The 24109-nt window shown below is 38.2% G+C and overlaps 15 protein-coding genes and 2 non-coding genes across 17 annotated transcripts; 10 read left to right on the top strand and 7 right to left on the bottom strand. All coding sequences in view use genetic code 12, as the record gives it.

Annotated features, from left to right (window-relative positions):
* Nucleotides 1-8: 8 nt before the first annotated feature.
* On the top strand, nucleotides 9-1289 carry DEHA2B06710g (DEHA2B06710p; the record flags this gene model as incomplete). The annotated part of the gene is made up of 1 exon (XM_457250.1): nucleotides 9-1289. The coding sequence occupies one exon, from the start codon at nucleotides 9-11 to the stop codon at nucleotides 1287-1289; it is 1281 nt and encodes a 426-aa protein (XP_457250.2).
* A 142-nt stretch (nucleotides 1290-1431) lies between these two features.
* On the bottom strand, nucleotides 1432-1503 carry DEHA2B06688r. The gene has a single exon. It is a non-coding gene; the product is annotated as a tRNA-Thr (tRNA).
* A 121-nt stretch (nucleotides 1504-1624) lies between these two features.
* On the top strand, nucleotides 1625-2674 carry DEHA2B06666g (DEHA2B06666p; the record flags this gene model as incomplete). Its single annotated transcript, XM_457249.1, has 1 exon — nucleotides 1625-2674. The coding sequence occupies one exon, from the start codon at nucleotides 1625-1627 to the stop codon at nucleotides 2672-2674; it is 1050 nt and encodes a 349-aa protein (XP_457249.2).
* A 106-nt stretch (nucleotides 2675-2780) lies between these two features.
* On the bottom strand, nucleotides 2781-4634 carry DEHA2B06644g (DEHA2B06644p; the record flags this gene model as incomplete). The annotated part of the gene is made up of 1 exon (XM_457248.1): nucleotides 2781-4634. One exon carries the CDS (start codon nucleotides 4632-4634, stop codon nucleotides 2781-2783), a length of 1854 nt encoding a protein of 617 aa, XP_457248.2.
* Nucleotides 4635-5693: 1059 nt separating this feature from the next.
* DEHA2B06622g (DEHA2B06622p) lies at nucleotides 5694-7145 on the top strand (the record flags this gene model as incomplete). The annotated part of the gene is made up of 1 exon (XM_457247.1): nucleotides 5694-7145. One exon carries the CDS (start codon nucleotides 5694-5696, stop codon nucleotides 7143-7145), a length of 1452 nt encoding a protein of 483 aa, XP_457247.1.
* A 1087-nt stretch (nucleotides 7146-8232) lies between these two features.
* DEHA2B06600g (DEHA2B06600p) lies at nucleotides 8233-11203 on the top strand (the record flags this gene model as incomplete). Its single annotated transcript, XM_457246.1, has 2 exons — nucleotides 8233-8277; nucleotides 8381-11203. The coding sequence occupies 2 exons, from the start codon at nucleotides 8233-8235 to the stop codon at nucleotides 11201-11203; spliced, it is 2868 nt and encodes a 955-aa protein (XP_457246.2).
* Nucleotides 11204-11479: 276 nt separating this feature from the next.
* Nucleotides 11480-12337, top strand: DEHA2B06578g (DEHA2B06578p; the record flags this gene model as incomplete). The annotated part of the gene is made up of 1 exon (XM_457245.1): nucleotides 11480-12337. One exon carries the CDS (start codon nucleotides 11480-11482, stop codon nucleotides 12335-12337), a length of 858 nt encoding a protein of 285 aa, XP_457245.1.
* Nucleotides 12338-12470: 133 nt separating this feature from the next.
* On the bottom strand, nucleotides 12471-14033 carry DEHA2B06556g (DEHA2B06556p; the record flags this gene model as incomplete). Its single annotated transcript, XM_457244.1, has 1 exon — nucleotides 12471-14033. The coding sequence occupies one exon, from the start codon at nucleotides 14031-14033 to the stop codon at nucleotides 12471-12473; it is 1563 nt and encodes a 520-aa protein (XP_457244.1).
* A 504-nt stretch (nucleotides 14034-14537) lies between these two features.
* Nucleotides 14538-14738, top strand: DEHA2B06534g (DEHA2B06534p; the record flags this gene model as incomplete). Its single annotated transcript, XM_457243.1, has 1 exon — nucleotides 14538-14738. The coding sequence occupies one exon, from the start codon at nucleotides 14538-14540 to the stop codon at nucleotides 14736-14738; it is 201 nt and encodes a 66-aa protein (XP_457243.2).
* A 218-nt stretch (nucleotides 14739-14956) lies between these two features.
* Nucleotides 14957-15538, bottom strand: DEHA2B06512g (DEHA2B06512p; the record flags this gene model as incomplete). The annotated part of the gene is made up of 1 exon (XM_457242.1): nucleotides 14957-15538. The coding sequence occupies one exon, from the start codon at nucleotides 15536-15538 to the stop codon at nucleotides 14957-14959; it is 582 nt and encodes a 193-aa protein (XP_457242.2).
* Nucleotides 15539-15949: 411 nt separating this feature from the next.
* On the bottom strand, nucleotides 15950-16417 carry DEHA2B06490g (DEHA2B06490p; the record flags this gene model as incomplete). The annotated part of the gene is made up of 1 exon (XM_457241.1): nucleotides 15950-16417. One exon carries the CDS (start codon nucleotides 16415-16417, stop codon nucleotides 15950-15952), a length of 468 nt encoding a protein of 155 aa, XP_457241.1.
* Nucleotides 16418-16998: 581 nt separating this feature from the next.
* DEHA2B06468r lies at nucleotides 16999-17082 on the top strand. The gene has a single exon. It is a non-coding gene; the product is annotated as a tRNA-Leu (tRNA).
* Nucleotides 17083-17244: 162 nt separating this feature from the next.
* DEHA2B06446g (DEHA2B06446p) lies at nucleotides 17245-18447 on the bottom strand (the record flags this gene model as incomplete). The annotated part of the gene is made up of 1 exon (XM_457240.1): nucleotides 17245-18447. One exon carries the CDS (start codon nucleotides 18445-18447, stop codon nucleotides 17245-17247), a length of 1203 nt encoding a protein of 400 aa, XP_457240.2.
* A 266-nt stretch (nucleotides 18448-18713) lies between these two features.
* On the top strand, nucleotides 18714-20045 carry DEHA2B06424g (DEHA2B06424p; the record flags this gene model as incomplete). Its single annotated transcript, XM_457239.1, has 1 exon — nucleotides 18714-20045. The coding sequence occupies one exon, from the start codon at nucleotides 18714-18716 to the stop codon at nucleotides 20043-20045; it is 1332 nt and encodes a 443-aa protein (XP_457239.2).
* A 211-nt stretch (nucleotides 20046-20256) lies between these two features.
* Nucleotides 20257-20775, bottom strand: DEHA2B06402g (DEHA2B06402p; the record flags this gene model as incomplete). Its single annotated transcript, XM_457238.1, has 1 exon — nucleotides 20257-20775. The coding sequence occupies one exon, from the start codon at nucleotides 20773-20775 to the stop codon at nucleotides 20257-20259; it is 519 nt and encodes a 172-aa protein (XP_457238.2).
* Nucleotides 20776-21338: 563 nt separating this feature from the next.
* DEHA2B06380g (DEHA2B06380p) lies at nucleotides 21339-22502 on the top strand (the record flags this gene model as incomplete). Its single annotated transcript, XM_002770041.1, has 1 exon — nucleotides 21339-22502. The coding sequence occupies one exon, from the start codon at nucleotides 21339-21341 to the stop codon at nucleotides 22500-22502; it is 1164 nt and encodes a 387-aa protein (XP_002770087.1).
* A 179-nt stretch (nucleotides 22503-22681) lies between these two features.
* On the top strand, nucleotides 22682-23929 carry DEHA2B06358g (DEHA2B06358p; the record flags this gene model as incomplete). The annotated part of the gene is made up of 2 exons (XM_002770040.1): nucleotides 22682-22700; nucleotides 22770-23929. 2 exons carry the CDS (start codon nucleotides 22682-22684, stop codon nucleotides 23927-23929), a joined length of 1179 nt encoding a protein of 392 aa, XP_002770086.1.
* Nucleotides 23930-24109: the final 180 nt, after the last annotated feature.

Genomic DNA, 24109 nt, shown 5'->3' with positions numbered 1-24109 from the left:
TTAAAACAATGTTTTCATTCGCAAAGAAATTGGTAGATAAGTTTGAAGGGGGTTCTAGCTCGGGTGATTCCAATGGATCAGATTCGTACTTCAAGAGTGGTTTACAATTGAATAATAAAGGATATGCTTTACGTGTTTTGAATGTTGCTCCACATTCAACCGCTCATCAGAAGGGGTTAGAATCGTGGTTTGATTACATTATCCGTATCAACTATCACGAATTGCCCATGATGTATCCATCGATTTCAACGTATTCGTACAGTATAAACGATGATGGATCAATTAATTACGGAGATAACACTACCCAGGAACAGGCTGGAATGATAAATTATGACATATTACAAAAAGAAATCGTGAATATTGCTAAGAATGATAAAGCAAGTAAAGAGCTTGTACTCGATGTTTGGAGTGCTAAGGGTGGCATTGTTAGACAAGTCATACTACCACTTGATAAATTTGAGCCATCATCTAAGGACGATGCTGATGAATCGGAGTTATCATTATTCAATGACAGCTTTTCGCAGGTAGGTTTAACGTTGCAATCGCAACATTTGAACACCGCAACGTATGTTTGGAGAATATTGAACACCCATCACAATTCCCCAGCATTCCAGGCTCAATTGATTCCTTATTCCGACTATATCATTGGATGTGATTCAGCATATCCTCAGGATGCCGAAGGAAAAGGTCTTTTGGCTAAAGGAGGTGAATCTTTATTGTCTCGGACAGTAATGAGCTATTACAATCTACACTATTCTGCTTCTCAAGAGGATAATGTCCCAATAACCTTATATGTTTACAATCACGATTACGATATTTTAAGGCCTGTGACGGTAAACTTATCAAGATCTTGGGGTACAGGTCAAAATAGAGGTATTTTGGGATGTGACGTGGGATACGGTTTACTTCACAGAATACCCGAAGTAATTGGCAAATTCGATAGCAATGACATTATCGATGATGTTTTATTTGAATCTAACCAGAAAGTGGGCTATGGTGTTCAAGACCAGCCACAAGACCAACAATCAGCAAAACAAACTATTCCATCTCCACCAGCCTCTACTATCAACACTTCACCTGGCGCTGTATTTGTACCGCTGGCGTCTGTACCACCTCCAAGAGCCGGCGCAGCTAGAAAAAAGAAGCATGCTCCTGTTGGTTCGAACTTAGGAGAACTCAACGAATATATGAATGAAGAACTCGCAAAATCAAAAGAGATGGATACTCACAGTAATGAGAATTTACCAAATGAAGGCACCGTTCCTCCACCTCCACCTAAAGTAAATTAATACTTGTATAATTGTCAGCGAAATATATCGAATTATTTATATACTAGATTTCAATCTAAGGTTATTAGATAAAACTGTAAGCAAAGAATCTAAATGTATTTTAGGGAGTAAAGAAGTGCCAAAAAAAAAATTTAAAACACGTTGCCCCCTGCCGGAATCGAACCGGCGATCGCTCCATTACGAGTGGAGCGCCTTACCACTTGGCCAAAGGGGCACGAGTTCAGTTTTCAAAGCATTATAGTTAATGATTAAGAACTTTGATATGGTCGCTCTATATTTTTATTATATGATGCTGCTAGTATCTTACACTTAACGTTTATCATAAAATTCAAAAAATGGCTAAGGATGATCCTATATTTACGTCGATGGGAATGTTTATCATCGATGAGAATCAATATCCTCCATCATCTAAAAAGGAGCCGGTACATAATATTATAGGTGGTGGTGGTACTTATGCTATCATTGGTTCGAGAATCATTGCTGGTGCTGAAAAATCCAAACTAATTTGTGGAATTATAGATAAGGGATCTGATTTTCCAGAAATTGTGGAAGAAGAAATCTTGAGTTGGAATTCAGGAATCGTTTGGAAAGAAGATCTCTCTAGGCTAACTACTAGAGGACTTAATATATATGACGAAGCCGATATTAGACATTTCAAATACAAAACTGATAAAAAAAGGATTGAAGCGCAAGATATAGTCAATCACCCTTACTTGATAAGATCACGCACCATTCATATCATTAGTTCGGTTGAAAGGTGTGAATCCATCATAGATACGATTTTATCCAATACTCCAAATGATGTTATTCCAACTTTCATATATGAGCCTTTACCTGATGTCTGTGTTGCATCAAGTTATGATAAGCTAACCTTATTGTTGCCGAAGATTGATGTATTCACACCGAACTTAAATGAAATGTCGAATTTAGCAAATTTGGCTAGGGTACCCGAAACTATGGAGGATATCAAAACATTGAGTTCTAAGTTTAGTCCTTATTTGACAAAACCTAATTCTGGTTCTGTTGTTAGATGTGGACCCTTAGGATGCTTTATCAAGACTTCCAAAGTGGAAATTTCATTACCTGCATACCATAGAAATCAAGATAAAGTTGTAGACGTAACTGGTGGTGGTAACCTGTTTTGCGGTGGATTCGTTACAGGTTTATGCTTATCCAAAGGTGACTGGGTTATTGGTGGTATTTGTGGTAATATAGCTAGTGGATGTGTTATTGAGCGACTTGGAATGCCACGATTATATCTGGGTCTTTCGGATGAAAAATGGAATGGTTCATCTACCTCTAAAAGGTTAAAGTACTATGTAGATATGAATAAGAGCATTCTAGACGGAACATTCGATGTAACAAAAATTGACTGGCTAGCCTAATATGCCATCATAATTTATCGTTGCTACAGTTTGATAACAGTTACTAAATAGCTTGTGTACAATTTTATAATACTTGAGTATAATAGAGAATGTAAAATATGAAGTTTTAGTTGGTAGTATTTGGTGATGATTCATTATCTTTATGCCCGTCTTGTGTAGAGTCGCTATGTAATGAATCATGATCATTCACACCAGCAGGAATGTTGTCAGCATGATATAAATACTTTAAGATTTCTTTCTCATCTGTCCAGCTTCTAATTTTCTTTCCATAGATATATAGTGGTATTCCGAATAGGCTTACGAATATTTGGACTGCGCCGTAAACAATGAAAGTTGTACGTCCTCCTTTGGCATCAAAGAATCCGTTATTAAATAAGGAAAAAATAAAACCTAATAAATTTTTTGAAAAATTTAATGAAACTAACGCTTCAGAAGCAAACATTTTATAGGAATCGACAACAAATGTTATTGCAGTAGTACTGGCCATTGAACTTCCAAAACTCAAGCAACCAAATAAAATAACAGGGCCAGCCCACACGTCCTTTTCGTAGGATGACCAGCCAAAGCCCATCAATCCGAGCGCCGTAAAGAAGGTTGATGGTATTAACATAAATAACCTAAACTCTGGTTCATAAACCCCATCATTCCGTGTAATCAAAAATCTACTTAGTCTATCACTAATTAGACCTGCCGATAATGAACCAAGAATTCCACCGATAAAGGGTGATATGTAAAATAGACCAATTGTTTGTTGATTATATTCATAACCTTCACTTTGAAATATGCCTGTAATAGTTTCTGATATCACAATCAACCATACGACAGCCAAAGAATAAATAAGCGATCCAAACAAAATCGATGGGTACAGATACAAGAAAAATGGTCTTAAAGCCACCATCCACCAACTATCTATGGTATGCCTCCCCGAAAACAATGCTAATTTCTTTTTAAATGAAGTTGGTTCTTCCTGATTAGCTTCAATGTTTGAAGGAATTTCATTTGTCTCTATGCCAATTGGAACATCTGGAGTATTAATATTTGATGCATTAACAGTTGAAGGTAAGCTTGTAGTGGTTATCAAATCGGTGGTTGTTTGTCTTCTCATTGCAAACGCGTTTGGTCTTTCGTTTGGTGGATGATAATCAGACGCTGCTTGCGCTGCCTTGGTTTCTTCTAAAGACCGCCTATTCGGAATAGGAGACCTATCCCAAAACGTTTCAGGTACAAAAAAATACGTCAAAACTAAGTTCATTCCAAGAAACATACTCAAAATCCAGAAAAGCCAATGCCTATCCAAACTCTGAAATACTAATGCAGATAACAATGGTACGATATTCTTGCCCCCCAACATCAACATGGTATAAATACCAACTCTATAAGCTCTCTCATGGGCAAAGTATATCTCAGCGATCGTGGCACTGGGCAATGATTCCGTTGGAGAGGCCCCAAACCCAGTCAAAATTCTTCCTCCCATAAGGTTACCAAAATCGGGCGCTGCCCCCGCCCAAATCGAACCCATCAAGAAAATGAAGATCCCCAATAGGTACACCAACCTTTTACCATACAACATGGCCGTGGGACTAGCAAAAATCGATCCCGATCCTAACGCCAACATAAACCCCCCGACTAAGTACGAAATGGTGGTAATCGGACGGTCAAATTCCACCGCTAAATCATGCATCCCTGCCGCAAGAAGTGGCGACTGTCCACCCCCCAAAAATGTCTGAAATCCCACCACCAACAAACATAAGTCTCGTTTCCATATAGGCCAGTTTAACGGGTCGTTAGGATTGTCATGAGGCTGTGGAAACAAAATGATTCCCTTCGGAGTCGTCTTCAATCCCGAATCTGCCACAGATTGGTCATTTTTCGACAACTCCTCATCGTGTGAATTCATCATAGAAATCGTACCCGTAACATTTTTTCTCTCCGGTTGTTCTATTCCTAATCGTTTTACCATAATAATAGATCTCTGTTTGCGCCCTATCTAGTGATTGCAGCAGATATATCTGTCTCTCACTAAGATATCGCTGTTTCTATTGAAAATGCAAAACACACTATTAATGTACTCTCTGAAACTTTACCCCCAAGAAAATCTCTTATTTACAAACAATTATCCCTACCATGTATGTTGTGCTATAGAAGTCATCGTTATCATTTCGTTTTTCTGCTCCCTGCATATTGCTTAACCACTATTTACCATTTTATTACTACAATGACTATTGTTCGACAAGATACAGATCTGCTTCCCTCATGACGAGATTGGCGTTGAGGGGGAAATCATGCCTCGTGGTTGTATTTCTTGTTCTCTGGTTTATAAATAGTGGGTTGTACTCAGTTGTAGTGGCCCCTCAAAAGATGTAATATTGTATTCTAGTGAGTATTGCGAAGATAACAGGCTGACACCCTGGTAGTTTGGATGTAACCACCATTATAAAGGATGTGACGCGATATCTACACATTGTCTACATATGTGTATTTGTATAGAATATGGATTCGGCTAAGGGGTTGGATTGTTACAATCGTCAAATGAAACGTAGCAGAGTGTAGTGATGAGTGCGAGCGATGACTGGAACCGTTTGCCCCACATATAAAATGTTTCAGAATAAAAACTTCACAATATTGATGAAAGGTGTGGTGTAGGTATGTATACTTGCTGAATGGACGTGGTAGAGGAGTTGAAACCTGAATTGGAGGACAAAGAGCAAAATTAGGCCGTATTCCAGTTAAATAGGAACGTACGATAGCAGATATAGGTACGCATGAAACAATGGGTGCGAATAATGTTGGAGATTAGCGTTTCATACGGAAGAGTGAAAGATAAGTAGGCTTTATCAGTATGATTGGCAATGCTGGCGATTCTGTACTCTACTGAAACTGTTTTGTTTTATCAGTCATTCCCAATATGGAAATGGGTGCAGCATAATGTGGTAATAGTTTGCAGTTAATATATAAAGCAACGAATAGCAGGTATGTTGTAGAGGTTATAGAGGTAACATAGAAGTGGTTGACATACAGTATGACAATTTCCGAAACAAAGCAGGCAGATAGAGAGTGGCACGGCCCATGTTCTCAATTGATGCAAAATTCGTTCATATTTCAGGCGAAGATCGCCGAACAGGTGCCAAGGGTGATAAGCGGAAAGGGGATCAGAATCACAGTGGAAAACCCTAAGACTGGTAAGGTTACTGAGGTCATTGATGGTATGACTGGGGCAGCAGTTGGAGCGTTGGGATGGGGCGATCCAGAGGTGGTTGAAATAATCAATAGGGCAGCCCGCAACACATTTTATTCGTATCCCGCAGTTTTGGGAAATGAATACTCTGAAGAATTGGCGAAGTATTATATCTCCAACTCTCCCGCAGGAGCATTTGCTGCTGCTTTGTGGACGGGCTCGGGATCTGAATCAAACGAAAATGCGATGAAGATTATAAGGCAATACCATGTGGAAAAGGGTAATTTCAACAAAACCAAGTTTATTTCTCGAAAGACTTCGTATCATGGATTCACGCTAGGCGCATTGTCAATAAGCTCCAATGCTAGAGCCTTTAGGTTCCAAGAAATTTTATTACCGCAGGATCAGTGTTTGAAAATGGAGGCCTGCTATCCATATCGGAATAAGGCTGACGATGAAACATTGGAGCAGTATTCTGCCCGATTGTTATTAGGGCTAGAAATAATGATATTGAAAGAGAACCCGAAAACAATAGGTGCTGTCATAGTAGAGACATTACCTGGTACATCGTTGGGTACCTCTCCTCCTACTCCGGGGTACTTGTTGGGAATTAGGAAACTTTGTACCAAGTACGATATTTTATTCATGTTGGATGAGGTTATGTGTGGAACAGGTCGAGCAAATCCTCATGGGGGACTAAACTGTTGGGAGAATTATCTAGCGCCAGGCGAAGGACCTGATATTCAGAGCGTGGGAAAAGCATTAGGCTCAGGTTATGTTACCATTGCCGGTGTTTTGGTAAGCCCAAAAGTTAGAGATGTATTCATCAACGGGTCTGGAAGTATCCTTGGTTCTCACACCTACTCTGGTCATGCCTTCAATTGCTTTGTAGCCTTGGAAATACAAAAGAGGGTCAAAAAACTTAAGTTGACGGAGAATATTTTCAAAATGGGTAATTACATGGGTGGCTTGTTAACAGAAGAATTGGCTGATGCTGTAATAGTCGGTGACATCAGAGGTCTTGGGGGATTCTGGAGTCTAGAGCTCGTGAAAAATACACAAACAAAGGAATACTTTCCTTTTTCATTAGATATAGCTCATCGCTTACAGGATAAGTGTTTTGACAATGGTCTAAATGTTATGGGGACCCAGGGATGTGCTAACGGATTCGGGGACATTATTCTACTAGCACCCGCATTTATTGTCACGAAAGATGACGTTGATACCATTGTCCATATAGTCGTTATGTCTATTAGAGACCTCGAGCATGAGTTGATGGAAGAAGGCAATTTATAGTTTTATTGTTTAAGTCTTGTCTGTTTCATCTTTCTTAATTTTTCCCAAATTCATATGTTTTTCATTTTTTTGCATCAATTAACAGAATTACGCGTGAATTAAAACTGAATAAAGATTGATAACTAAATAATACTACGTAATTATAATTATTATATCGACCATAGTGAATATACGCCATTGAGGGATCTAATATATGATTTGTGTTCATTAAGTTTTACGTGAAAGGGCAGCGGAAAGTATTAGTGTCTCCTGCGCAACCTAAAATCGAAGATCCTAATAATTATGCCTCTACCTTTACAGTTTCCTCTTGATTTGCGTCACAAAACCTGTAGCCTCCTTTGATTCTACCTATGGCTTCAAAGTGACTAGAGTGCCTATTTGGAACTCAATGCCCAATCGCAGTGTCGCATACTGCTCAAACCATATTTCCTTCTCCCGAACCACAGTACATATCCCTCTGCAGAAGCACTACCTTATCTTAAGTTACCCTCTGCATGCAAACCAACCACATTCCATTGTAATAGACAACCCAAATCTATCCATTCAACATGTTACTCCCCGTAGTGCTCCTCATATAACGATGTGTGAACTGTCACGCAACATTAATTAATGTGGCCTATCTCCCCATTCTACCCTTAATTTTTTTCAACACCTCTGTATATTGATATATCATCCATATCCCTTATGTCCTCTATATATTTAGCTACTGCCGTCAGTTATTATTACATTTAGGTTCGAGGCTAGTACGAATACGAATTTAAAACCTTCTTATTATTGAACCCTTGTTTCTTACATCTCCTTGACAATTTTAAAATACTTACCCAATCACGCTCATCCTCTTTAGGCAACTAGTCGTAGCTTCCTAGGACGAACACTACTGGCTGCTAATGACTATTGTATCCTATTGGTACTAATTCCCTAAATTCTAAGCAGCACCCTGTATATAGGTATCTTACTTTAACGCGTTAAAATTTAGCGCAAATTTGAATTGAAATTTAATCCTCTGGACTTAATTAGAAGGAATTCTTGCTAATTAGTCAATTATATTGTTTTTATTTAAGCATCGGTATCAGTTATATAATTAGCTATGTCACTTGAGGAACCAAAAGTGTACATTGCGACATATTCAAGCGTAAGTGTTTATTATCAAGGAAGAAAAGAAAAATTTCATAATTAGTACCGCTCTGAATAGGCGGACAACGCGTCCAACATACTAACCAAGATTATTTCAACAGACAGATGTATATGAATGTACGATAAACAATTCTCCCATCATGAGGAGATGTAAAGATGACTGGGTCAATGCTACGCAAATTTTGAAGTGCTGTAACTTTCCAAAGGCTAAGAGGACAAAAATCTTGGAGAAGGGAGTGCAACAGGGATTGCACGAAAAAATCCAGGGGGGTTATGGTAGGTTCCAAGGGACATGGATCCCACTAGCAGATGCGCAGAGGCTAGCTGCCAGCTATGGGGTGACGCCAGATTTGGCTCCAGTGTTGTATCTTGACGCTAGCGACCCTAATATGGTTATACCCAAGAAGGTGAAGCAGGTCAACAAGGACGGGACACCTGTCAAGAGGAAGTACACCAAAAAGGCAAAGAAGCAGGAGGATACTCCATCCAAGAAGGTGAAGACAGACGGTCACCAGGGCCCACCACAAGAGTTTAATCCACAGAATTCATTTGAATCACTCTCGCGAGCCCAACCGCATTTATCACAGAATTCGCAGCTAGGTGCATCATCACAACAGCAATTGCAATATCAAATGCCTCAAGGTGGCCAGCAGATGCCTCCTACATTTACACAGGCCGACTTTATGAATATGGGGAATGGCATGCCAACATTTACTGCTCACAACCAAGCTATTCAAAATGAATTCCAGAATTATCAAATGCAATTCCAAAGGTTCCAACATCAACAACAACAGCCTCAAACGCAGGGGCAACAGAAGTTCTACCGCGGAAACGTTCCATATCCGCAAGCTCCTGGTATGCCGCCTCAAGCACAAATAGTAGGAGGCTTTCATCACACTAAGTTACCACTGTCTCAATCTACTAATGAAACGAACTTATCTCAGGACGAGCATCAGAAAGATTCGGATACATCTCTATCATCTAATGAAGAACAATTCAATGGCGATGTCAAATCTAATATGTACATGATGAAACAGGGGAATCACTTAACCGGTGAGATTGACAGCTCTAAAGATCATGAGGAGTACAATTCCTATTCGGCACAGCTATTGAAATTCTTCAGTGAAGATAATTCTAACATTCCGTACTTTCTTCATAACCCACCCTACGACTTTAATATAAACGAAGCCATAGATGACGAGGGTCATACTCCATTACATTGGGCAGCATCGATAGGAAATTACGTTTTGATTCATTTGCTTATTTCAAAAGGCGCAAATCCTTTGGTTGTGAATAGTTTCGGATTAAATCCATTATCAAAATTAATATCCTTTAATAATTGTTATGAGTTGAAAAACTTTCCTAAGGTTTTGGATGATCTAGAATTATGTTTAATCAATACAGATATCAATGGTAGAACACCGTTACATTATTTATGCCAATTCTCAAAGGTAAAAACAAAATATGAAAGCTTAAGGTATTATTTGGGTATCATATTGGCTAAACTAACCTCATTATCCAAGAGTGCAAACAATAAATCGGTCAACTTATTGAAAAATGTAGTTGACCACCAGGATGTTAATGGCGATACTTGTTTACATTTGGCTGCTAAATTTGGTTCCAATAAAATATTCAAATTCTTAGTAGGGTATGGTGCAAGAGATGATTTGGTGAATGTAAATAACGAAACTCCAAGATATTTGAATATGCAATACAATCTTTTAAGCAACGGCAACGATTTTGACCAACAGCAATATCAACAATTATCAGGCCAACAACGTGTTTCCCAAGAAATGCAGACTGAAGATCAACAACCAACCTTGCATCCAGTGCAAAATCAAATATTGGCAACTCCTATCCAATCTAATTACCGTAACAATGCTATTGAAACTCCGGATACACAACGTACAACTGTTCAAGATGATGATATAGATGATGACGAGGATTCAATTAATGCTAGAGTTAACAAGGAACAATTAGACCAGTTAATGACGCAATCGCAAACTAATAATGTGGAGGATAAAGAAAATATCTTCATTGATGATTCATTGAAGGCCTATAATCCAATGTCGACCCCAGTGCGAAATCCAAAGACTAGCTCTAACTTATCCACCTCGTCGTCTCACCAACCATTGGCAGTTATTTCCGAAAGAACAGTAGAGAATACTCCTATAAAGAATGAGGACAAGAAATTTGTATTAGGACCATCTATTACGCAAACACACAAACCTCATCCTCCAAAATTGGATGATGAAGGTAGACTTATAGAACATTCGAAAGCAGTGAAGGAGGAAGGCGAAATTAATCTGACAACACTTCTGATGACTGATTTATCGTCCATGATTACTGGAATGATCAACTCGTTATCAGACTCATATGGTCAAGAATTAACTCACTTAAAAACAACTTACAATAAGCTTCAATCAGATTTGATAGAAAAGGAAAAATCTAATGGTAAATCGCTTCATAAATTTGAGGCCTTGTTGAAGAAAGGTGGAATCGAAAACTTCGAGAGCATTGAACAAGGCAAGTCCATATTGCAAGACGAAATCAGACTTCAAGAACACGAGTTAAACGGTAAGGAAATTGCATTGCTTCAAGCGTTGGAGAAGACTCAAGCTTACCAATTAGCCAACTTGGTTGAAAAATATGAACTGAATCTCGAGAATGATAATGACAATGATTCTGGAGACGAGTTCAAGGATGAGGAAAGATTGAGTTTTGCAATTGAATTGACGAATCTTCAATTGCAAAGAAACAAAATAATCAACGAAGTTACCAATAGAATAAAGAATTACGGGATTGATTCTAAGATGTACAAGTATAGAAAGTTGATTAGTTTGAGTTGTGGGTTGAAAGTGGAAGATATTGATGGTTTAATCGATGGCATTGAAGAATCCTTGATGGAAACTTCAATGACTTGAATACTCTGGGTGCAAGCACATTCCTTTACACATAAACATTATTTTTAAAGATTGTAATTTAGTTCTTTAATACAATAGAATAACTTTGTTATCGCAAGATCATAACCACGTAGACCCGTAGACCTGTTCATCGTGAAAATGTATCAAGTCTAAGTTGGACCATTAATCGTGCAAAAACCGCGAATTTTCAAATACTAAAATTGACGCTATTATGTTTGAACAAGAATCATAATAGTTAACTCTTATCTTTTCATATCTAACTATAGTGCTATAATAATGACCAAAAATACATATAAGAGACAAAAGCTAGCACAACAGCCTGTAAATATCCCAGCAGTGCCTGCCACCGTGTACGAGACCCCGAAAGAATCTTTGATCAATTTTCCTTCTTCGATCATGAATGGTATAACGAAAGAAGGAGGATTAGTTTCCTTGACATTCAAATCAATAACATGTGCTAACTTTGTTGAAAACTTAGATTGGATGCGTGATGCATTAATAAGGAAAGATGATGAATTTGAACCTACAAGAATCAACGAAAACGTATTCAATGGAGACAAGATGATAACGGAACTTAAGCAAGATATTCAAGGCTTAACAGAAAAACCACAACAATCGAACACGACAAATGATATAAATGAGTTACAATCTAAGTTGTCTACTAGTTTAAAGGATGAAGAAAGCTTCCGTAATTTTGGCATTAGCTTGGTTAAGCAGTACGAGAGTGAAAACCCAACGAAGAGTATCAGTATCAGTAATAAGAGCTATTCCACCATAAAACAAGCCGAAATTCCTGGTGTTAAGGTGAGTAAGTTTGAAGACGTGGAAAATCCTGACCTCTCGGCATATGAAAGAAAACCGGTTGTTCAACAACCAGAAGATTCAATACCACAACCGGTTGCGGAATCTGCACCAGTCCAAGAACAAACTCCGAATGAAGTACCAATGGTTTTGAATAATAGTAATAATGCAACGCCAGAATTGACTCAGCAACAGAATTTTCAAAACCCGGTTTCCCAGCCAGCCCCAAGCTACCAGGTAACGCCATCTCCTTCGACTCAAGATAGCAACGTTCATACTACTTACCCCGATCAGGCATTTCATAATTCACCACCTCAGGGAAATTATTACTAATATATTGAAGAGCTATTGGCATAGACAGCTCCTTATAATCAATAATTTGAATGTAACATAAACTAGATAAAATTTTATAACATTTTATATATTATCCTTTATATAAATAAAGTTTCCATGTATTTTTATCATTTCAATCCAAACCACCTAATACAACACTCTTAACAACAGTATAATCATCAATGCCATACTTGGAGCCTTCTCTTCCAAATCCAGATTCCTTAACTCCACCAAATGGTAATGCTGATTCAGAGATCGCACCAGTGTTTGCACCAATCATTCCAACTTGTAACTCTTCTGCAACCTTGAAAACCCTATTAATATTTGAAGAGTAGAAGTAACCTGCTAATCCAACATCGGTATCATTTGCTAAGCTAATGACTTCCTCGTCAGACTTGAATTTAATTAAGGGTGCTACCGGACCAAAAGTTTCTTCATTGAAGATATCCATCTCTTGTGTGACACCACCAAGGACCGTTAACTCATGGAAATTTACTCCAAGGTCTTCACGCTTATTACCCCCAAGTAAAACCTTAGCACCTTTAGACGTTGCATCTTCAATATGTGATCTCACTTTATTCATAGATTTACCATGGATGAGGGGCCCGTGTGTAGTTCCGTCAGCTAAGCCGTTACCTAATTTCACTGTTTCCGATAATTTTTTAGTCAATTTGGAAGCAAATTCATCATAGATAGATTCATGAACGAAAAGTCTATTTGTGCAAATACATGTTTGGCCAGACGAACGGAATTTTGAACCAATTGCTCCGTCGACTGCCTTATCGATATCAGCATCGTTAAAGACGATAAAAGGTGAATTACCACCGAGCTCCATTGATAATTTCTTCAAAGTAGACGAAGATTGAGACATCAAAAGCTTACCAACATTAGTGGAACCAGTAAATGAAACCTTCTTTATGGTTGGATTCTCACACATCAATTTACCAACTCCAGCAGCATCGGATGAAGGCAAAACATTAACGGAGCCTTTGGGGAAACCCGCTTGTTCCGCCAAATATGCTAAAGCCAAAGCAGATAATGGTGTTTCAGAAGCTGGTTTGATGACAGTAGTACAACCAGTAGCAGCTGCAGCACCTAATTTTCTGGTAATCATTGCAGCCGGGAAATTCCAGGGAGTTAATATTCCACATACCCCAATAGGTTGCCTCATTACTAATATTTTACTGTCAGCCAAGGCTGAAGGGATTATATCACCGTAAACTCTTGGTGCCTCTTCTGCAAACCATTGGAAGAATGAACTTGCATAAGCTACTTCTCCAAAAGCATCAGCATATGGTTTTCCGTTTTCAAGCACTATAAGCTTAGCCAAATCATCTTGATTTTCTTGCATTAATCTATATAAATTCATAAGTAAATCACTCCTGTAACGTCCTGTAGTCTTCTTGAAATCACTAAATGCGTCTTGGGCAGAATTAATAGCTCTAACATAATCCTTTGTCGTCATGGAAGACACGTCAGCTATCTTTGTACCTGCTCCAGATGCTAAGGCAGGATTATTAACTTCGAACGTTGAATTGTCACTGCTAGCAACCCATTGACCATTAATATATCCTTGAGTTCTGATAAGATCTTTGTTCTTTAAGCTGGATAAGACTTTGGAAGAAGAATCGTACGTAGAGTACAATCTTCTTGTATATGTCGCTTTGACAATGTTGGATGCAGAATTTCTTAACATAATTGTAGAATTTTGAGTTGTTTAAAGGGTATACAATTGCTGAAATTGTATTGCAGCATTGCTATCCGATAATGCCTATACATCTTTGTGTAATCTATTATGACCCTACCCATAAACAACAAGATACAACCAGATATAAGGAGATAAGATTTATAAAGGCATCAAGTGGTAAGAAAGGTTGTCATCATGCTAGAAATCATGATTCCCGCTTTAACCATCTTTAGGATTATCATCGCATATGATGCTAGTTTTTTTGAGGCCGACATGTTTTATATGAATTAGTGAAAAAAAAAGCTAGATTGAATAACTCGAACCAGGAAAATATAATGTGTTATGGACTATATCACAATGGGGTTACTAGGATGAATATATAACTTTTATTCATAATAGCTGAATAAGAAGAGGAATTGTTTTGCTGCAATCATCCTATTTAGTTCTACATAATTTTTGGTGCGAGTACGGAATAGAATGGGAGCTGTTAAGGAAAGTCTGCCGGATAAATAAATGTATCGAAAGTTACATCGAGAGGCTTCTAATCCTGGTCTAAATGGAGGGAGTCTTTTGGATCTTCAAGAAGACTTTAAAATAACGGATATCCGAAATGTGGAGAAGGTTCGATACGAAGTGCTCCTTAAAGATCTTAGACAAGATGCATACTTAGATCAAAAGGATAAACTGCTTATTCCCCATTCTCATTCAATTTAGTCATATGCTTATTATTATCAAGTACGATTGGATGCTAAAAACATATTTCTATATATTTATATAAGCCTAAATACAGCTTCTATTAATCGCATTACGTATATCCGTCACCAAATTATCATGGATAAATGTGACTTACTAACAGAGATAAAAACAATAAGCCACAACACACCACTTACTAAGAAATAACCCGATTATATTATTCCAGATAATTAAGAAAGCTACAACTCGAATTCACCAGCAACCCCATTATGGTGATCTTCATCGTCACTCGATAAGCTCCCAACATCACTCAACTCGCCATCATCATCATCAGTATCATTAATATCGTCATTATCTTCATCTTCGTTAGAAACATTCTTGGCGTACCGTGTCACATACTCCTTAACCGTGTCGTTATACTTTTTCTCATCTTTGGTCATTAATGTAGATGCTTCGGTATTCAATGGATCGCTCGGATTGGCATATCTCAAGAGATGTGGCAAGAAGTTTTCGAAAATATTCAATAAGCCGAACATCGGTGACCATGTTTGGTTGATTACATCAAGACAGACCGATCCCGACGTTTCATCGATATTAGGATGGTAGATCTTATTGATAAACCCGATCGATGGTGACTTTATAGGATATTGGTCTGGCAACTCAACTCTGATCTTCCAAGTACCTCCAGCATACGGTGTATCCGATGGTCCATGAAAAATAACATGAAACAGCTGAATGGAATCGTCAATGAGGGCAACATCATGGTCACTCATCATTAGATCCATTACGTCTTTCTCAATACGTCTCTTCGGAGAACTCATTTTTTTAATTTTTTTAACTTTGATTAGTATCTACTATTCTTAAACGTAAAATATGACAGTAAAATCAGTAAAAAACTGTTTATTCTAATTAAAGAGCTTACAATAAACATATAATTCTTCTTAAGTCTCCTGAGGTCTTGCTATTTGCGTGCTTAAATGTTGCAAGGAAAAGCTGAGGAGAGAATCACGTGCCAGTAGAAATATGGCCCCAGTCATACACCAGGATAACAACTACAAACGACATAGAATACGTTATATGGATATATTAAAGTTATAAATGGTCTATATTTGCCAGATGCCTCCAGTGCATACGAACCTCGAAAACCATACGTAAAAATAAGCATTTGGAACAATAGGAGGGTGTTAAGGAACTTAACCTCTGGCTCGAGAATTGACGTAGTGTAGATAGCCCTATTCCTTGATAGATGGAGTAACACCCTTCTTGACGATTGCCAAGCTGAATGGACAGGTGATGATTTCCTTACCGTCTTCGTAGAAGGTGGAGGTGGCTGGATATGTACCTCTAAGCAACATACCACCTGGAATCTTGTCAGGAGGAAATGTGATGGTTTGGTACTCTTCGGTTGGTTGGGCTTCGTCGGCGACGAATTGTTTACGAGTCTTAAGCGGGATACCACCCTTCTTAACCACTTCGTAGTAATTCAACTTCTTGATAGGGGTATTTTTGACTCTGTATTGGATAGTGACTGTATATGTCGAGTATTCTGGGATCGTGAAAAAGAGCTCTTGGGGCATGTTTTCCATATCTTGGGAAAACTTGAGACCTTGATCGAATCCTTCAACCTTGATTTCTAACGAAAAAAGTTCGAAGTTATCAGTTTGGTATTGGGCAATAAGTTCTTCTCTGGACTTGGACATATTGATTTATCTTTATGAAGGTGAAATAGTACGAATATTAGATATATAATTGAGTAAGAAGTTTAGTTCATCATCATTAGTTTCATGGGAAATGGCCATATTTATATCATTGTCTACAAATCGGATAATTCTTCATGTGATTGCGATGTATGGTGGAGGCTCGTGTGAAAAAAAACAGATGCTATAAGCAGATACTTAGCCCACTGTAATTTCCTTTCATATACAGCCTTTCTGCCAGCACTAGTAGCATAGCCATAAGTCATTATATTCGGATATATTGCTAAGCACTTCGTTATAACGTAGTAGTTGTGGCAATTGTAAGTGACAGGACAAAAAAGTTAACCGAGCATTTTTCAACCATTTCTCAACGATTATGCTACATGCATTCTAATTCTATTCTATACTTCATATGCTGAATCTTGATACTCTTCAACTCAGGGCTGAACGTGGAAATATATTGACGGATTTAGAGTAAATATCATAAGCTAAAACGAGCTTTTTCTGTGGGGTCATATGGTGAATGTGAAAATGATCCGCTCTTAAAGGTGTTAAAGAATGCAGGAAAATTAACTTTTATTATTGGAGGGTTGGCCGAGTGGTCTAAGGCGGCAGACTTAAGATCTGCTGGACAGTTGTCCGCGCGAGTTCGAACCTCGCATCCTTCATTATTTTTTTTTGTAGTTCAATACTGCCCTGGATTTCTACAAATGAAAGACCGTAGTAATCGTAATAAATAGCATGAACTCCAAATACATGGTTACAAAATATCAATTATTAATAATGAAATCTATTCTATCTAACTATGTAATCGAGATGAAAAGATATAATTACGCAACACGCTCAGCACCACTTAACTTGACAGCAGCACCGTATTTTTGTAATTTGGTTAACAAGTTATCACCTTGCTTGATCAACAAGTGATACTGATTGTTTTTGTTATCGGGTCTGTTCGTTTCAATGATCCCGTTGACCTTGTCGATAGTACAATTCAACTTTTTGTTAGGAATGAATTTGCATAAATCTTGATCCAAGAACTCCTCGCTGATGTTGAAATTACGGGCCATTGACTTTAAGGATAAGGACTTGTAACTTTCCAACAATTGGCCGTATGCCTTGCATCTCATTTCACGCAATATATAGTTGGCATGCTGGTTCAAATACTTGCTTGAAAGTAACAACTGATCGTATGATTCGAGCAAATATTGGAAAAAGCAGTTATATTGACATGTGTATAAGGAATTAGTTAAGTTGATGAGTGGTTCTAATTCTGGTGCTGATGAATAGATGGATAAGATCTCTGGAGAATCGATTATTTTCGATTTCAAATCGCCTCTGTCTAACGACACGGCGCCCGATACCACAGCATAGAGTGCAAGTTGTTCGTAACTACAGATTTCGGTCGATGTGAAAGTGGCCAACGAGTCGTTCAATAATTTGGACGCCTCGGCGAAATCTCTGGTAGCCATCAAGAAGATACCACAGTATGTCTTGTAACGGTTACGACGTTCCCAATCACCACCCTTGTCTATATGGCTCTTGACTTGGTCCAAATACTTGGACACTAACGCATAGTCATTGTAAAAGAACTCAATTCTTGCCAAAGACAATAAAATGTCAATCTTAGACCCGGTACCTTGGGGTAATTCCAACGCCTTTTTGAAAGTTGTCACCGCATTATGTCTATCACATATCTTGGTATAATATTCCGCAAGGTTGACGTTACAAGTCAATGCATCGAGCTCTGTTTCGTCCTCTCCTTCTGCTTCCTTGATCTTCAGGTTTAATTGTGCAATCTCCTCTTCATTTTTTTCAACCATCGATTTGTACACTGATTCGTCAAATGGAAAATCGCTGTATTCACCTTGTAAATATTTATAGTATGGTGCTAAATTCTCTTCCTTGATCGATTCAATCAATTCATTCATGATTTCCTCTCGGTGGCGAGCAGCGATATTCGTACTTAAAAGAAATTGTTTTTCTGATAACCTATGATCAGGGATATTAGGAACATCTGATTCAAAATACTCCATCTTATATATCAAATTACTCTATTGTATAATGATTCAACGTAATAGCTGTATAACAATTCATAGTCCTTGTTTTCCATAGTGAAGGCGAATATTTGATGATATTCTGATTGCGAGCTAACCTGCAAACACCTCGGTCTCGGGTCATATGCCATTTACAGGTTATGGATTGTGAAAAATGTGTGGGGTGGATGGGACATAATTATAAAAGGCTAAGGAACTAGCTCCTCTTGGATAGGAATTGATATATATATAACGAACGAATCACGATGTCAGTTAAGGACGATATACCGGCTATTTTCTTGGACAAATTATCACCAAGGGGATTAGAAACAATCCAAAAATGTAAAGAGTTTGTGGATGACTATTGTCTTCCAGGAGACAAGTTGCATGCCCAGCAGATGTCAAATGATCCAGTTATGAGATGGAAGGTTATTCCAGAGATCACGGAAAAGCTCAAGAATAAGGCCCAAGAATTGGGTCTCTGGAACATGTTTTTGTCCAAACATTACCCCGAGGGCCCAGGGTTTACCAATTTGGAGTACGGGTTGATGGCACAATATTTGGGACGGTCATTTGTGGCACCGGAGGCCACTAACACCAATGCGCCTGATACGGGTAATATGGAGTTGTTTGCAAGATATGGTTCGCCGTACCAGAAGGAGAAATGGTTGAGGCGGTTGTTAGACGGCGAAATCAGATCGGCCTTCTTGATGACAGAAAAAGGGACGTCTTCGTCAAATGCGTTGAATATTTCATGTACGGCCAAGTTGAATTCGAGCGGAAATTACGTTATTAATGGTGTAAAGTGGTTTGCATCTGGTGCTGGGGACCCCAGGACAGCCGTGTGGTTAGTGATGTGTAAAACTAGTGATAGCACGAAAGATTTATACCACAATCATTCTGTATTGGTATTGGATGCTAAGAAGGCAATTGATTCTGGGAAAGCCAATTTGATTCGTCCGTTGACTGTGTTTGGATACGATGACGCGCCCCATGGCCACTGTGAAATTGCGTTCAATGACTATGAAGTTCCAAAGGACGAAATGGAAAATATCTTACTTGCATCTGAGGGTAAAGGATTCGAGTTAATCCAATCCCGTTTAGGACCTGGTAGAATCCACCATTGTATGAGGTTAATTGGAGTTGGAGAGTATGCATTACTTGCAGTTGCGCATAGAGCCAATAACAGAATGCTTTTTGGTAAGCCAATGAACCAAAGAGAAACGTTTATAATAGCCTATGCTCAGCATAAGATTGATATACAGAAATGCAGACTTTTGATTTTGAATGCTGCTCATAAGATCGATATTCTGAACCCGAAGAGCGCTCAACAAGAAATCGCTATGGCTAAGATTGAAACTCCAAGAACTATTTTGAAAATCTTGGACTGGGGTATTCAAATGTTTGGTGCTGAAGGTGTATCACAAGATACCGAATTGGCCAGGTTATATGCCATTTCTAGGACTTTGAGAATCGCGGATGGTCCTGATGAAGCTCATTTAAACCAATTAGCAAGACATGAAGCCAAAAAGTTTAAATTTGCAGACGAATTCTTTGCCAAATTTGATGAAAACTTGAAGAACTTGTCAAAGTTATAAATACTTAGACTATATATATATATATGCCATTACATGAAAAAAATATCGGTCTCTTGTCTTATTATTATGTGAAGAGAAGAAATGCATGAGTGCCAAATAAAAAAAAAAACAAAACCAAAATGTAGACGTCAAACTAATTATATCTAGTGAATTAAATAAGGTGAAGAAAAGAAGGAGTTATGCAAGTCATACAATGCAAGAAGTGAAATTATTAATACAAATCAGATTTGACAAAATCATTAATAAGTCCCTTTGACAATAATTTCTTAGTTTTGAGCTTTTCTTGTTTCACCTTGTTCAGATGACGAACTTTTAACTCCTTTTCGGCCTCTTCGAAAGAAACCTGTTGTAATTCTTCCAAGTGATCGTCTTCTCTGTCAATGTCCAATTCTCCCATCATGACAACATTTTCACCTCTTACCATGAAAACACCTCTATACGCTTCACCAAACTTCTTTGGACGCGAATCATCGGTCTCATCGTCTGAATCCAAGTAGATCCTCTCTATGGTATCTTGTAGCACTAAATTAGCAAACTGATCGAATGTTCTTAAAATCCCAAACAAATTTCTTCCATCTCTCAATAAAACAAATATTTTCCTGTCAACAGACCCAACAATAGCAGCTGCAGTAGTAAATGCATATGATTCAAGATATAAGTCTTCAACGTTTGGCGCCATTGGGTCCGCTTGTTGCTGTGATTGTTGTGGTGGTATTGGCGAGCTAGACATTAAAGTAAATTTATTTGTAGTTCAAATATATGTAAATAAAATATTCAATTGCCAATGGCTTTTACTTCACAAGTACTTTGATTCAATATTCACAATATTAATTAACCTTATTGAAGGAGTTTATTCTAAAGGTTCAGTCAACGATTGTTCAAATTTTCGTTGTAGTTTTTGGTAATAGATACACGACCTTATCTAATTACTGCAAATGAAGTTGGTTCGAGTTTATGACGGAATTGGCCATCAACAAGACACTATCTAGGACCATTAGAGTTGTTGGGACAACAATCAATATGTACAGCTGTTGCCGTTTGTGAAACTTACATCTTGAATGGGTCAGTCTCAGAGTAAAGTGTGGTACTACTATGGGGGTCTTTTGGAATGAAATAGAGCCTTCGAGTCTGCCGTAAAAGTTACACGAAGATTCATTACACTGAATAATATCACTCTACTGGTACTTTGGGATAGTATGAGCTCTCTTATACACTGGATAGCTATGGTAGTTGGAGAATGGAATATACACTATGTGCAGTACACCCATCTTGATGATGTGAAAAATATTTATTATGGATGTAAAAGATGGTAGTAGGAACACACTTAAAGACAATAGTACAGCGGCCATGTCATTTTTTGAGTATAAAGATATAATAGAGGAAGGGGACTTAGTATTAGCATTCCTTGGTAGAAGTAATATTAAGCCTATCACCGTCACGAAAGGATCACAGTTGAATACCAGATATGGTAACTTCGAGCATGATAGAATGATTGGGATGAAATATGGTGAGCAAATGCCTGGCGCCAAGGGAGTTGGGTTCATCCACTTGTTGTATCCTACTCCAGAACTCTGGACTGTTTCTTTACCGCATAGAACGCAAATTGTGTATACTCCTGATTCGTCGTACATCATACAGAGATTGAACGTTACCAGTGGAACTAGAGTCATTGAGGCCGGAACAGGGTCAGGATCTTTTTCTCATTCGTTTGCCAGAACCATTGGGGTAGAAGGAAGACTATTCACATACGAGTTTCACGAGCCACGTTACATAGAGGCCAAGAAGGAACTCGAAGACCATGGATTGTTAGCAAATACAGTTATCACACATCGAGACGTTTGCAACGACGGATTTGAAATCCTGAACATACCGGAAGATTTCAAAAAAGACGACGGAATCTGCGGCGATGTGGTATTCCTTGATTTACCGTCTCCTTGGACCGCCATTCCTAATTTGAAGAGTGTCATTTCCCACCAGAGCCGTGTGGGTATCTGTTGCTTCTCTCCTTGCATAGAACAAGTCGAGAAAACCGTCAAAGCGTTGGAAACCGAAGGGTGGAGCAATATAGAAATGGTAGAAGTCGCCGGTAAAAGATGGGAGGCTAGGAAGGATATGGTGAAGGACGTCAAGGACGTAGTTAAGAGATTGAAGGATATACAATCTAGAAAAAACCAAGGCATTGAACATAGAAAACAGAGCAAGATTCACAACGTGGGCGACAAAAGAGATATCAAGGAAGTGGAAACAGCTGATGACTCTTCTCCCGAACCAACAAAGTTTCAGAACTTGGGTAAAGGCTTTAATCCATTCGGAAAGGGTTTGCGTGTTAGAGAAGGTGATGAACAGTTCCAATGGAGAAATGTCACCAAAATTGAATCCGAAATCAAGAGTCATACTTCATATTTGACCTTTGCTTACATGAATCCTAATGTAAGATTGAACACCTCTGTAGAATAGTCCCTTATATGTATCTAATAGACACTAGTAGTACTATAAGACCAAGTAGTGCGCGTACCACAAATCCCATTTAACTCCTTTGTCATTACGTACCCTGGTATCAAGCACTTGTTCCTATGTCAATTACTTCTAATTTGATTTAGATTAATATAAAGACGACAAGATAGAAGATTACAAAGATGAATGGACAACCAATTGGTATGTATGAGCGTGATATCTGATTAATTCCCATTAAAAACTGTGATTTACTAACAATATGAAAAATAGTTCTTGACCAAGGTACAGGTTTCGTTAAGATTGGTAGGGCAGGAACTAACTTCCCAGACCACACGTTTCCATCTATAGTTGGTAGGCCTATATTGAGAGCCGAAGAAAGAAATATGTTGGTTCCTGACAATATAGAAATTAAAGATATTATGTGTGGGTCAGAAGCTAGTGAAGTAAGATCATTGTTACAAATTAGCTATCCTATGGAAAATGGGATCATCAAGAACTGGGAGGATATGGAACACTTGTGGGATTATGCATTTTACGAAAGAATGAAGTTACCTACGCAAGGAGAGAAGATCTTGTTAACCGAACCACCAATGAATCCATTGAAGAATAGAGAAACAATGTGTGACGTTATGTTTGAAAAGTATCAGTTTGGAGGGGTCTATGTAGCAATTCAAGCGGTATTAGCCTTGTATGCTCAGGGATTGAGTTCGGGTGTGGTCGTCGACTCTGGTGATGGGGTCACACATATTGTTCCGGTGTACGAATCGGTTGTTTTGAACCATTTGACCAAGAGATTGGATGTCGCCGGTAGAGACGTCACCAGAAACTTAATTAACTTGTTGTTACGTCGTGGTTATGCATTCAATAGAACAGCCGATTTTGAGACTGTTCGTCAAATCAAAGAAAAGTTGTGCTATGTTTCTTACGACTTAGATCTTGATGCAAAACTTGCACGCGATACTACTACGTTGGTTGAGTCATATGAATTACCTGATGGTAGAGTTATTAAGGTTGGATCAGAAAGATTTGAAGCGCCAGAATGTTTATTTCAACCAAATTTAGTTGATGTTGAACAACCAGGTGTTGGTGAAACATTATTTAATACTATTCAATCAGCAGATGTTGACGTTAGATCATCCCTTTTCAAAGCTATCGTCTTATCTGGTGGATCTTCTATGTATCCTGGCTTACCATCACGTTTAGAAAAAGAATTGAAGCAATTATGGTTAACCAAGGTATTACATGGTGATGCCACAAGATTGGAAAAATTTAAGGTCAGAATTGAAGACCCCCCAAGAAGAAGACATATGGTGTTTATCGGTGGTGCAGTTTTAGCTAATATTATGGCAGATAAAGAGCATATGTGGATCTCGAAACAAGAATGGGAAGAACAAGGAACTCGTGTGTTGGAAAAATTAGGACCTCGTTAATCGTTGTTACTTATTTTCTTGTATATTATTATTACTCTGAATATGAAATGACATTTTCCCTCTTCTTCCGACTAAAAACAGAATAGACCAGATTTCTCCTTTTTACATTATTATTAAAGTTCAAAGTTTCCTTATCATTAAATAGTCAATTGACCAATAAAAAATCTATATAAATTTATA

The sequence above is a fragment of the Debaryomyces hansenii genome (assembly GCF_000006445.2).
Source record: "Debaryomyces hansenii CBS767 chromosome B complete sequence".
In the NCBI taxonomy this organism is placed as follows: Eukaryota; Fungi; Ascomycota; class Pichiomycetes; order Serinales; family Debaryomycetaceae; genus Debaryomyces; species Debaryomyces hansenii.
This window is presented reverse-complemented; position numbering and strand designations above follow the sequence as displayed.